At 34.2% G+C, this 13650-nt stretch overlaps 1 protein-coding gene across 16 annotated transcripts in view; it reads left to right on the forward strand.

The window, feature by feature from the left end:
• PHF20L1 (PHD finger protein 20 like 1) overlaps positions 1 to 13650 on the forward strand; it is a 79092-nt gene that overhangs the window by 28672 nt on the left and 36770 nt on the right. For 9 of the 16 annotated variants that reach the window (XM_057307690.1, XM_057307698.1, XM_057307697.1 and 6 more), the window contains 6 exons: positions 492 to 705; positions 1282 to 1410; positions 6777 to 6859; positions 10380 to 10632; positions 12745 to 12933; positions 13185 to 13391. In XM_057307690.1, the coding sequence (XP_057163673.1) occupies positions 492 to 705; positions 1282 to 1410; positions 6777 to 6859; positions 10380 to 10632; positions 12745 to 12933; positions 13185 to 13391 (1075 nt within the window). The remainder of the gene's footprint in view (positions 1 to 491; positions 706 to 1281; positions 1411 to 6776; positions 6860 to 10379; positions 10633 to 12744; positions 12934 to 13184; positions 13392 to 13650) is intronic. The other 7 variants (XM_057307693.1, XM_057307696.1, XM_057307694.1 and 4 more) reach the window with 1 other exon arrangement.

Raw genomic sequence — 13650 nt, forward strand, 5'->3', positions numbered from 1 at the left:
TAATGTGAGTGGTACATTCTTCCTAACAAGGAATAGTAATTTGTTCAGTGGAAATATATTTCTTTTAATCTTTACAGAATTGCAACGAAAGCATTTTTCTGTTACTTCTTTTAAGGTTTGTTGCATTCAGAAAAGAAATGCAGATTGCCACTTGAATCTAAAGTACTAAGAGTATCATTTAATGTTCTGTATTTGTTAAAGCATTGCCTCTGTTATTTTAGATTTTATTCCTGTGAAAATACATCAAAGGAATATTTGTTACTGAATGTTTTCTGATTTTATGTAAGGTTATACAATCCAGCTAACCCATTAGATCATTAAATTTGATAATCACCATGTTGATTTATCTTGTAAATATAATTAATTTGATTTTTATATTTGTGTGCGTGTGGGGGTAACTTTGAAAATGTGAGACATGTTTTTATTCATTAGCGTAATTAAATTTTGATTAATTTTTAATACTTCACATGTTCTGTGTTTTTCCTTTGGAGGATTGGATAGCTTTAGTCAAAGCAGCTGCTGCAGCCGCAGCCAAGAATAAAACAGGGAGCAAGCCTCGCACCAGCGCCAACAGCAATAAAGAGAAAGAGAAAGATGAGAGGAAATGGTTTAAAGTACCTTCAAAGAAGGAAGAGACTTCAACTTCTATAGCTTCTGCAGAAGTTGAGAAGAAGGAAGATCTGCCCACATCTAGTGAAACATTTGGTACAAAATATGTTCCTACGTTCATTCTTTGTGGCAGGGTAAACTCACTTAGAGAGTAGGCCAGACCCCTTGGCTACCTGCAATTTGAGGGTATGGTCGAAAGATTGGGCTCTTCCCTCGCATGAGTGGTTAACTTCTGTAGCAGGTTATAGAGCTGAAGATCACTGGTCTAATATGGGTATTGGATAAGGGGTGACCTCAGTATTGTTGAATAGAAATGAGTTCAGATTTTGACTTTTAAGTTCTTGTTAGTAGGCTTTGGGGTTTTGTTTTGTTTTGTTTTGGGTTTTTTTCCTTCAATTTTTTAAGTGCTTCTGCATGTATTTTAATATGTCATATGGAAAAAGCAGTGAGTTATTTTCTTCCTGCTTTTCTCTTCTAAAGAATAACTGCTTAATAGTTCTTTATTTCTAATATATCAGTCTGGAGAAATTTGTGTTTTTTAAATTTCTATAGTAAGCACCAGGTTAAAAAAAATTAAGTGCAAAGCATTTTTACTATTTTGCTATTTTAAAAAAATCATGTGTTTTAACTTTGGATTCTAGATAAACTCTCATATATGTATTCTATTAAAAGTAGGACTTCATGTAGAGAACGTTCCAAAGATGGTCTTTCCACAGCCAGAGAGCACATTATCAAACAAGAGGAAAAATAATCAAGGCAACTCATTTCAGGCAAAGAGAGCTCGACTTAACAAGATTACTGGTAAACTACAATGATTCTTTTGGGGTGGTGGGGGAAGGATTGGAGGGTTTGATTTTAGAGTAGTCTGTTTTTAATAAAGTAAAATTCATCATGTGGTTTAGTGTAACAAGCTGGTTGACAAGACAGTTATTTTATGGTTCTTCAAGGTCAACATCCTCCAACACTGTCAGCTTTTTCTGTTGTGAAATGTGAAAACTATCACATATTTTCTACCTACCTCACAGGGATGTTGTGAGGATTGATAGGATCAAATATGATAAAATTCCATAGTTTTAAAATCACCTGGTAGGAGTAGTTTCTATAAATTTCGTCAACCTGTGGCGACAAAATCTCTGCGGTTCTAAATATTATAAAAACATTCTTACTCTTGCCCGGTCTCATTAAAGCTGGTAGCAAATACCCTTATTTGCTGGCTGGCTGGCTAAATGGGTGGAGAATGCAACTCTTGATCTCAGGGTTGTGGGTTCAAGCCCCACATTGGGTGTAGACCTTACCTGAAAAAATAAAATATTAAAAAAAAAAAGATGGTAGCAAATATGGTTGGAAAGATGAATGATGAATTAAATTTAGTTCCTGAATATGTTAATTCCCAAAGTAAAAGTACTTTTGTAAGTTTCTCAAATTTCTTACCTTCAGGTTGGTCATTAGAAGCTCATCTTATTTTTCTGTGCTTTGTTGTAATTTAGGAAGTAGGGTGTTAGGATAATGAAAACTCTGGAAATCCTAGCTTGGTTAGTGTTCACAGGAGAAGAGATTTAAGTATCTGAAGCAGGGCCAGTCATACGCGGCCTATCACTTCCAAGATCTGTTCAGCCGAATGATTCTAGTCTTTCAAAAAATTGTAAACCTACTCAATTTTTTTGAGTATTTGTTAAAAGAGGAATTAAAATACTTTAAGTATTTAGTCATATGTTCTTATTTTAAGGACAAAGTGGTTTTTAGTGCCTAATAAAGCGTTATAAACCTTTGTTGGCATTCTTTTAAATAATATGAAGCAGCTTTGGTTTCATTGTCAGATCAAAGAATAAATGGAAATTAGACATGACCATTTTCTGAAGAATAGAAGCCCGGTGAAAAATGACTCTGTAGCTGGAAGGTTCTTTAGAACCACTGTTTTATCATAGTGTTCATCTTGAGTGATTATAGTTGGTTTCAACAGGTGAGAATATTTAGTCTTTCCATTTGTTAATACTATTTTTGTGCCTTTTTTTGATAAAGGATATTTTTGGCCCCAGGACAGGAAATATTTCAAATGAATTCACCCATTCCACCTTTTCCTTAGAAACTGTTAGCTTTGGAGAAAGTCAAAATGTTATCTGGGTGATTGTTAAGATGGCAGCTTAAAGACTTCCGTTTGGCCCTAGCGGAATGGAAACTAGGGTTGCATACTGTGGCAGAAGAGGAAGAGCACTTCCAGCTCCTGTGAGACCAAGACTGAAAGAGCGCTACCGGAGGGGCCAAGATCAAGGGAGATGGACGTGACGCTGACACGGTGTGACTGCCAGCGCTTACCAGCCTCAAGGGTTTTCTGCAGTCTGGATAATCTGCTTTTAGTTTCAGGCAGTCTGTTCTCACAGGTGCCTTACTAAGAAGTTCAAGTCCAACATTAAAGAAATAAAAGAAGAAAACAGCTCAGTGCACAGCAATGTATTATTTACATGTGGCCTTGAAAAGACAATAGTGGGGAAAACCATTTTACCATGTGCCTCAAGGAAGTTCTAATACTGGTTGCTTAGTAACACCCTGTACCTTGTGTGGAGGGGCTCTGTCCTCACTTCCCCTTGGGAGTCTCAAAAGAATAAGTGATAGCTTGGCAGCAGTAAAAAAATGGAAGATTCTATGGATGTGAAGCCATTATGATTTTCCCCTTTATTTACTCAGAAGATTTGAATGTATGATAATCCTTTTAATAGTTCATCTTTCTGCATTTATTTCGTGTTCACCTTGCAGCTATATCATGCAAGAAGATAATAGATCTTACAAGATTGTCTTCACTGGTTGAAACTCAGGCTTGTTTCTATGCAGTAAATTTCATTTGTAGACCGTACAAAGAGATGAGAACTACTATAAAATAGTGATTTGTTATGGAATAGTGATTTTGTTATGGTGTATTTTAAATTTATCAGGTTCCCTTACACGTGTCTTTGTTCCCCTTTACTGAGAGGAATAGGGCTGTGATCATGGCAGCATATTCCCCCACACTCCATTTTATTTATTTTTGAAATCATTCTAGCTGAAAATATGTGGACCAGCCACTGGATAAATTTAATCGATATATTCACTCTCCTTCTGTGTCCCCCCCCCCATATACACACCCTATAGAGATTCTAAACCTGAGTTCTCTTTAGGGAATGGTATAAGATGGCTTTTTTGAAGTTTGCGAATAAGTACCTATTGAAATGATAGTTGCACAGCATATATATATTCTTCCAGAGACTTATTTATCATTATGTAATGTACCTTATTAATAGTTACATACTATATGCGTACTGATTTAGAACTGATAATTTTACAGAGAGATTCAAGAGTCCATACTTTGGGACAAAGTTGCAAGCAAATCAAGCGAATTTGAGTAGATTTTAAAATACAAATTGTCAAGGGAGCAAAAGAAGCAGCATCAGTAATTGGTGCATTGTGTGTTTCTACTAGTTCTAGGAGTTCCTAGAATTTCAGCCTGCTTAGATATGCATGTGCAGCTTAAGGAATTTTAAAAATAATTAAAAAAAAAAACGAGAGGTTTGGATGGGTCAGTACGTGTTACTGATGATAATTTCAAGAGTATTTGATTCTTATTCCCAACAAGAATGTTGTGTTTTGGAATCCCTGGTTGAAAAGCAGAGCACAAATTTAACTACTTTTTCTTTCTTCCCCTTTGGTATTCCAGGGTACTCTGGCCTCTGTTGTATTCATTAGCAGAGAGTGACAACTATGTGTTTTGTAGCTGAAGTACAGTATTGAGAAATTGTGACTTTGTGGGTGTGACTCATGAATATTTGATATTCTACTTTTACCTGATATTTACTAATAATCTTGAAACAGCATAATGCATTCTAATAAGATAATTACAGATACATTCTTCTGGAGGAGGACCTGTTAGTGATATATTGATAATAAGTATTTACAGATAACTAAAATTCATTTGTATCTCTTTCCTTTCACCTAACTCTTCTCATTTTCTAAGGATATTGCATTTCTCCCCAGCGTGTTTGCTGGCCAAGAAAACAGATTTTGGACAGTTTCTTAAGGCAGCAGTAATCAGAGACTTGTCAAAGACTTTTATTCTTGTCCCCTTTTGTTGTTTGTATCTGGTATCTCTTCTGTAAGATAGCATGTATATAAAGTATGAAAAGCTTTTATCAATCGTATTGGACGCATTTGAATTCTGATCGAATTTTGAGTATTTTATTAAATGCCCCATTACTTTTATAAGAACATTACAAAGCTTTAGTTTTCATTCACAAACCAGTAGGTGGGAATTGCTTTCAATTAATTGGGTCTATAATATCCTAATTTAAATTCACGAGTGTGTCTGAATTATTTTGTTTATTTTAAATTTGTGATACCTTATTTTTAATTTTGTAATTTGAGATCTCTTCTGTGCATTGACAGGATTTAAAAAGTATTTCTATCACCTATATAAAAGGAAGCAAAAGGAAGATATATTTAATAGACTGAATAGCAAAATATTTGTCCTGTTTGAGTAAACCTTAGAAGTGGAACCTCTACTCAGTTTCCCGCAAAAGAACTTGATTCCCTATTTCCCTTTTTATTTCAGTAGTATTGATTCTCTAAAATATTAACTAGAGACGAAAAACCTAGTGAATGTGGTTTTAAATGTTAAGGAAATACCCCATGCTATATCTCTTTCAGTCGTCTAAAAATATGTTCAGAAGTGATATTAATATAATTAGGATTGAATTTATGGCCTATAGGCTTTTGTAAAATTATTTCTATATTGGGTTTTTCCCCCCATTTAAATCTATACTTAATATTGTGTGAACAAACTATATAGATTGTTACATCAACTAGACCAAATATCCTTTTTAATACCAGGAATGTATCAAAGTGATTGTTGTACACTCAAGCTTTTCTATCTTAAATTACATTTCTGGGTGCTGGATATTCAGTTTCCCAGTAAAGCAAAGGTGCTTTTTGCCTAATTTAACAGTTGGTTCTAGTACTACTTTAAGGGTATGATTTTAATATTTGAATTCATACTTAGATTACTTAACATCTATGAGATTGTTATCTGAAAAAGTCAAGAGATGTTGCCACATGGATAGCTTGATGTTACTAACGTGGCATTTGTGGGCACTTTTTTCCTCCTATTAAGTATGCTATAGACTGCTTCAGTGTAGTATTGGTGGTATAATTGCGGTAGTTAAGTTCACTATTATGACATCGATTGTTAAAATTAACTTCCTTTGAAGAAGAGGCTTTGTGTAACCAACTTCGAAATGACAGAAGTGATTTTCGGTGACCTTTTATGCTCCAGTGGTCCTCAGCAAAGACATGCTTGTTATACAAGTGTTATAAACTTGGCTTCATTGAGGGTACCTGTCAGGTGCTTTGCAGAGAATCTTGACCAAGTAAATGCCTTCAATTTATAAATTAAGGCAGAGTTTTAATGTCTTGCAAAGTTATTGCATATACTCCAGATGAAATATTTTGTCTTCTAAAATTTAGAATTAGTGATAAACATTGGAGAAAACTGGAATTCCTAAATTATTTCATCATTTGTAGAATGAGGCTATAATATTAAGCTCAAATGTAGGAAAGGTCCACACTTTGTTCCTGTTAACATAAAACAGACCCATCAGTGTTTTTGGCACTTTTGTAAGAAGATACGGTACAGTGAGGTATAGGGATAAACCCATAAAGCTTAGGTCAAAGGATCCAAGTGGAATTAAAAATCAGGAGTATTTTTTTTTTTTTTTTTAGCTAATAATAACAACAACAAAATCTTACATTCTAGATGTTTGGAAGGATTTCTCAGATCTTAATATTAACTATATTTCAGTTGTATAGACAAAGCCCATATTATGCGTATTAATCTAAGCAATCTTAGGTTTCTAGACATTAAGCCATAGAATTTAAAATTTTTACAGACTAAGTGTGTATGTGTATGTGTTTTTTAAGGATATCTGTAGGAGTAATATTTTTACAGAAAACTAATTGTATAAGTTATCTCTCAAGTTCCAGTTTAGTCTTAAGGGTGTTTGTAGTTTTGACAAGTAAACTTTTGAGAATGTTTGCTTCCTATATAGTAAGAAGGATGGGGGATTTCAGCTTCTAAAATTTGGGGGAAGTTAGAGTGAAAGTCACTAATTTTTCTAATAAGCAATTTCTGTACAATTTTTCTCAAGGTTTGTTGGCATCCAAAGCTGTTGGGGTGGATGGTGCTGACAGAAAGGAAGACTGCACTGAAACAGCTCCAATGCTGGAGCAGGTATGAAACGGTAGCATTTGATTGTTTTCAAGGTTCCCAACTGGAATGGTCACGGAGCTATAGTATCCACGTAATTGAAATGGCCCTTGTGATCAGATATGGGACTAGGAAGCTAATTCATGGATGATATATTTTTAACTCTGCCTTCTCCCAGGTATACAGATAAACTACAGACTTTGTTAGTGTTTGTTTTCAGTAGACTGGCATTAAAGCCTCGGTCTCCAACATTTGAAGGCCTGGAGACAGGCATCCCAGGGTATAAGCTTCCAGCTGGACCACCTTTAACTAGCTTACAAAAAGACCCTTACACAAATACTTTTCATTTGTGAGTTAAAACAGGGTTTTTGACATCTAATAAAGCTTCTTTTGTAAGAAGTTTCTTTTATATTGTAACAGTTGGTGTTGTTAGACTGACTATGTGTTTTATGAATTGATCAATGAGCCATACATTTTTGCTAGGATGTATATTTTAATAACTACAAAAAAAAAGAATTTTAAAAAACTATGAAGGGTCTGTCTTTAAACCACCTAATAGAGGGATTTAAAAGCGAAGGTTGCAGTTGCTAGATTTTGCCTTGGCTACCTTCAGATTCCCACAGTACCTGTACATAATGAACTGTGCATGCTTTTACATTCTCTAAGGGCTTAACTTCTTGGGCACTGTAAGACTATAAGAACACAGTAATAGCCATAACTGGATTTCCTTGGTTCTCCTGTTTTAAAATCTGAGCCTTAATGTAGTTTTAATATATCCTTTTTGTATTAATTTAATTTTCTTTATTAGTAGCCTAATAAAGAAGACTTTAAAATGAGTATCTTTTGCTCTTCTCTATATGCGTTTTAAAAAATAATCCAAATTTAATTGATATTGTATTGAGTTTTTCAGGGTTATTTTAGGCCTGATTTGATAACAGTGCATTGTTTTGGTGCCTCCATTAATGTTGTATTAAACCAATGGTCTTTTAAATTGATTAATATGTCAGCGAATCATACCTTCTGATTTTCTGTGATCATCAAGCGGTTAAGTCTTTGCCATTACTGTCAGTATATCAACCAAATTTTAAGTGATCTTTTTTTACTCTGTATTACTATATTCAACGTCCCAGATAATAACAATATTTTGTATTTTCACCACTGTTTATGGTATTCTTAGAATGCAATAAATCAGGGACTTGGGTAATAAAATGTTTCTGGAAAATTCATTACAATGTCAATCTTTCATTATGCACAATCCTGCTGCGGTGAATGTGATTGTGAAAATTACTTATTACATGTGGAAGTTAGCATAAAGGGCAGTGCCCATTTCAGAGATAAGTGTAGACAACAACATTCTGAAATTGAGTTTAAAAAAAGGAAGAAAAATTGAGTAACTCGGCTGTTTCTATTTGCATAAGACATTTTTGAGAGTCCTTGCCAGTTTTGTAACAAAGAGACCAATAATCATTATTGAAAACTTTGTAAATTATTTTAGATTTTTAAGGAACGTAAGTGCTGTTCCCTCATTTTTTGTCATTCAGATTGATATCATTGTGAAAATGTTTTGTAACCAAACTTTTCATCTTTATGCTGTTTGCCCTGCTTCAAAGTTAAAAAGCCGAGTTATAAAACTCTCAATTACGAGTATTGGTATCAACTCTAGACTTAAATGAGAGGTATTTATTGTCACTAACCTCTGTTGTCTTAATGAGTAAAATAATGTCACTCATGACATAGATTGATAACAGGCCTATAGCCAGAACTTACTGTGCTAATGGATTTCCTTTTATTTACACTTTTAAAAAATTCAAACTGTGGTTTTGAACCCCAATTCTCAGATATTAATTATAGATTATTTAATTGTATTAGGGAATTGTCATGTTATATTTACTTTTGGATAAACCTGCATTAGATGCATAATTCAGTAAGTTTTTAAAAATGTTAATTTGTCCTTGTTTAGAAGTTAAGCACCTTATCAAGATACTAATTTAAGTTTTCAAATCTTGTTTTATAACTTTGTAACTCGAGAGTACTGGATGCTGTAGTGATGTCTCTCACATATGTGAAGATGAACAATAAAATTGTTTATTTACAAGTAATGGCTCTAATTACTTTTCTGGCAACACCTTTTATGATAAGTCTAGGAATCCTTTCCATTTATGTAGTACTTTTTCAAATGATTAATCTGCACTTATACACATGTGTAATGAGTAAATTCAAGAATAGAAATGATGACTACTGAATGAATGGGACACTTGACACCAGCCCTTTTATGTGGTATGTCCGACATGCCATCTGTAGGGCATCCAAAGGTGCCCTACTTAATACCAACTGTACACCAGAATTTGAGTGCCTTGTATTTTAGTGGGAGCAGAAGGCTGTTTGGTCCCCAGACCATGATCTTTCATATTTCAGAGAACTGCAGACTGCTGACCTGATGGTCATCCCTCACAAAAGATCAGGAAGTAAAAAGGTTTCCTGGGGACAAGCATGTTGTTCATAGTGCTAGCAATTTGGTTCTATTTTATAGAGGCCTATCTTAGTATGGATTTTTAAAAAAGTGTATCTCCTATTTTGCTCTCAGATATGTGTGTCAGAAAGAGATACAGATAGGCATTCCCACACTGTAGATTGTAAATCCATCCAATGTGGCTATTCTCTGTTGTCTTTGGACACATTCACATCTATTTCTACATAGGTAGGAAATTTTACTGCCAAATGAATAAAGATATTCTTTATGAAAGAACTGACAAAGTTCTAATTTTTTTTTAAAAGTATCAGTTGGCAGGAGGAAGGTAAAAATTCCCATCTAAGAATGCGACGTATTTTGTTTTTAAATCCAATGTTTTTAACTTACACTTGGTTTTACTCCTTGGTTTTTTTTTTTTGTTGTTGCTTGTTTTGTATTGTTTTTTAGTCTTTTAACTCTGTATTGCTGGTGGCTTTGATTTCATGATGCACTATGCTTATGAAACTCTAGCTTTCAGCACTAAAATGAGTTAAAGATAATGTTTCGTTAATTTGGTCATTGTTTTCCTGTTGAGATCTTTCTTTAAAGGGAAACTGTCTACTTAGACCTCTGCATTCAACCTGATAAAGGAGATTGTTTTGTAAGAAAACATCTAGAAGTCAGAAGCTTAAATGTATTCTTCTGCTCCCCCCCAAAATGAAAATGCTGTTTGTTTACCTAATTGTTATTAAGATAGTTGGTCATTTCGGTTTCACATGAGGTATATTTCAGTGTAATACTGTGAAGATCTTTGTCCATCAAGATAACATTTTATATTCTGAGAATATTATGAATAATATATTTTTTAAATGTCAAACTTAGACTAAAAGTTGACAGCATCCCTTTAAAGATAGCCTATTCAACTTTTAGTTAATAATTTGTGGGGTTCTTTTTGGTTTTTCATTTGTAATAGAAATGTTATATGTTGCTTAACAATGTTTTTGGATACTAAAGTTGCTTAACAATCAAAATAGAATACAAGAACAAAAATGAAGAAACCAAAATAAAAATATCAATTTTTTATTATTTATTCAGGCGATTTCACCTAAACCTCAAAGTCAGAAAAAAAATGAAGCTGACATTAGCAGTTCTGCCAACACTCAGAAACCTGCACTGTTATCCTCAACTTTGTCTTCAGGGAAGGCTCGCAGCAAGAAATGCAAACATGAATCTGGAGATTCTTCTGGGTGTATAAAACCCCCTAAATCACCACTTTCCCCAGAATTAATACAAGTCGAGGATTTGACGCTTGTATCTCAGCTTTCTTCTTCAGTGATAAATAAAACTAGTGAGCACAGATTTTTAAAAAATAGTTACTTATCCTATAAGATACATTAAAAACAGTTTGATTGTAGTTATATTGTATTTTTATGAAGTTGCTTTTTACAAATTCAAACTTAAGTGGATATGATAGGGAGGGCTTAAAACTATTTCAGGGGCAAAAAGCATATACATTTCTGACTGATTTATTGTACAGAGACTGTACTGGTTGAGAAACCTTACCATTTAATAATGCAGATTCTTACTGTAGTTTGACTATCCTCAATTAATAATAATCCAAGCACAATGAGAGGCCTGATTCATTACAAAAAACCAAACCAAAACAAAACAAAGATAGACTCACATGGGGTATTTTTTTCCTCAACTCCTAAGACTGTTCTTATGGATGGATCTAGTTATTGTCCCCAGTTGTCTGTATCCCCCTGCAGTACATTTTATTCATTCTTGTTCTGGGATTTGGAGTACAAATTTCAATTTATTTTTACTAATGAGGGAAGATGAATACTTCCTTGATCTTATTTTTAAAGATTTTACTGTTTCAATACCTCTAATCTCAGGGTGGTTAACTTACTAGTCTTTTTAAAAATAGCCTTCCAACATGGGTCTGGATATGTAAAAGAAGATGACCCTGTGTTTCTCCTGTTAGTATACTATTCTAAGTTAGACACATGAAAAACTGTTAGGTGGGAAGGAGCTGGATAAAGAGATACTTCCCTTTGGCAATTTATGCAAGTGAATTAGTATCCTGATTAGTAAGTGAATGGAACACATTTTCTTATGAGCTCTTCCATATCCTATCTTCCACAATGAAGAATGTTGGCATTGAGAAGACTTTTATCAGTCAAATATAGTTGCCTCCGCTTCCATTCAGTTGCCATGTTTTCCTCCAAACCACATTTTTGAATTTTTGAGCAGGCCTTGGTACTTTTTTGGTTTGGTTTTATTCTTTTTAATAAATGGGTAGAAAGAATGGGAACAGAAACACTCAGTTGTTTCCTCATAAAGCTTCATTTCATTTTGGCATTTATCTTGAAATGATGTCATTAGTAGTCACTACAATGTCATGTGACATTGAGAAGTATTTTATTTTGAAATTGTTTTGTATTTGGTATTAGAGCCACAATGTTACCGCAATTGAATTTTATTCTTTCATTTTTTTTTCAATTATCACCATGTCTTTTTTTATTTTGATTTTTGTAAAATTACTTTTAAATACGCACAGCATCAACCTCTTTAGACCACTCTTACGTCTTCCTTCTAAGTTCAGTTAACATGAGTTTATTGGCCTGTGTAATCCTGCCTATTCTAAATTCTTCCAACATGTTGACATGCCACATAGAAAGAAGAAAACTAAAAGTTAAAACAGAAATTTCCAAACTTTTGTGTTATATAGCTAGAAGATGTTTAATCGACCCACCAAGTTAGTTATTAAAAAAAAAAAAATACATGAGGGCAAGAACAGTGTTCTGTTCTTTTAAAGTCCTCATTATTTGCCTATAATAAGTACTTAAAGTTGTTTGTGTTCAATTTTTTTTAATGAATCAGGCCCAAGCTTATGTTTATAAAAATCCATTTGTGGGAAGGAGGGTGGGATAATCTTATTTACGTTAGTTTTATTTTGGCAAGTGAAGCACTAACTCGACAATGCATGTCAGATTTTTGTCACCTATGCCCCCTGCCTTTTTTTCCCTCCGAGTTTCTAGATGTGTAATGTAGCAAAAGGAATATATATATATATATATATATATATATATTTTTTTTTTTTTTTAAATCTCAGCTATACAGAGACTATTTTCCCAAAGGAAGAATGACAACTAACACAATGATCTGCAATTAGAGAATTAACTGTAGTCTGTCACTTGGGAAACTACCTGAAATCAGTGTTCCATGTTATTTTCTTTTGGTTCTAGTAGGCTTTAGATTTTAGAAGTTTTGATTAACTTTTTGTGAATGAGGGCGCAGTTTTTGCCTTTGATTACTTTTGGAACGCGCCGTTCCTTGTGGGTACCTTACAACATCAGAGGGCAGAATTTGAATCATTTTCCCCATTTATTCCTTAAATATTATAAGATGATCCTGGCATGTGTCTGCTTCGTGAACATTGAAGATCTTTTTCTAGGTTCTCCACAGCCTGTGAACCCCCCTAGACCTTTCAAGCATAGTGAGCGGAGAAGAAGATCTCAGCGCTTAGCCACCTTGCCCATGCCTGATGATTCCGTAGAAAAGGTTTCTCCTCCCTCTCCAGCCACTGATGGGAGAGTATTCTCCATCAGTTCTCAAACTCAGCAAGAGTCTTCAGTACCAGAGGGTAATGTATATTGATTTCCTATAGAACCAAACATAAAAAAGATAAAGATTATGAAAACATTAAGAAGTTTCTTCTTTTTCCTTCTTACATCTTTTGGACTTACAAGCACTTCATTTACTCTACAGCTGTTTATTGAGTGCCTTCTGTTGTGCCCGGCAGTGTTTAACTTAAATAACATTTTAATCCACATTGATATGAACGGAGTCAGTTTATCTGTGTTAATACTCTGTTACATTCTTTATTTTGTATAGTGCCTGATGTTGCACATTTGTCACTTGAGAAGCTGGGACCCTGTCTCCCTCTTGACTTAAGTCGTGGTTCAGAAGTTTCAGCACCGCTAGCCCCAGATCCCGCTTACCATAATGAATGTCCCAGGGCAGAAAAGGAAGACACACAGATGCTTACAAATCCTTCTTCCAAAGCAATAGCTGAGGGGAGAGGAGCTCCAACAGCATCAGGTAAAAAAGATTCATTTTACAAGTAGCTAGGCTTACAGTTAGAGGGTATAGACATTTTGATGTTTCATTACATTATTTTAATATGCAATTCCTCTTTATAGATACTTTTATGCAACCGCTATAGGAGATAGGGTGTCTCTGTCAAAAGTTCTTTTGGGAGACCATTTACCATCACCTACCCTGGACTGACTTGCTGTTTTGTCACTGTAATCGACTTCCTTCTCCTTGCTTCTCTCTTATATCCTATTTCTACTAAAAA

The sequence above is a fragment of the Ursus arctos genome, unplaced genomic scaffold (genome assembly GCF_023065955.2).
Source record: "Ursus arctos isolate Adak ecotype North America unplaced genomic scaffold, UrsArc2.0 scaffold_6, whole genome shotgun sequence".
In the NCBI taxonomy this organism is placed as follows: Eukaryota; Metazoa; Chordata; class Mammalia; order Carnivora; family Ursidae; genus Ursus; species Ursus arctos.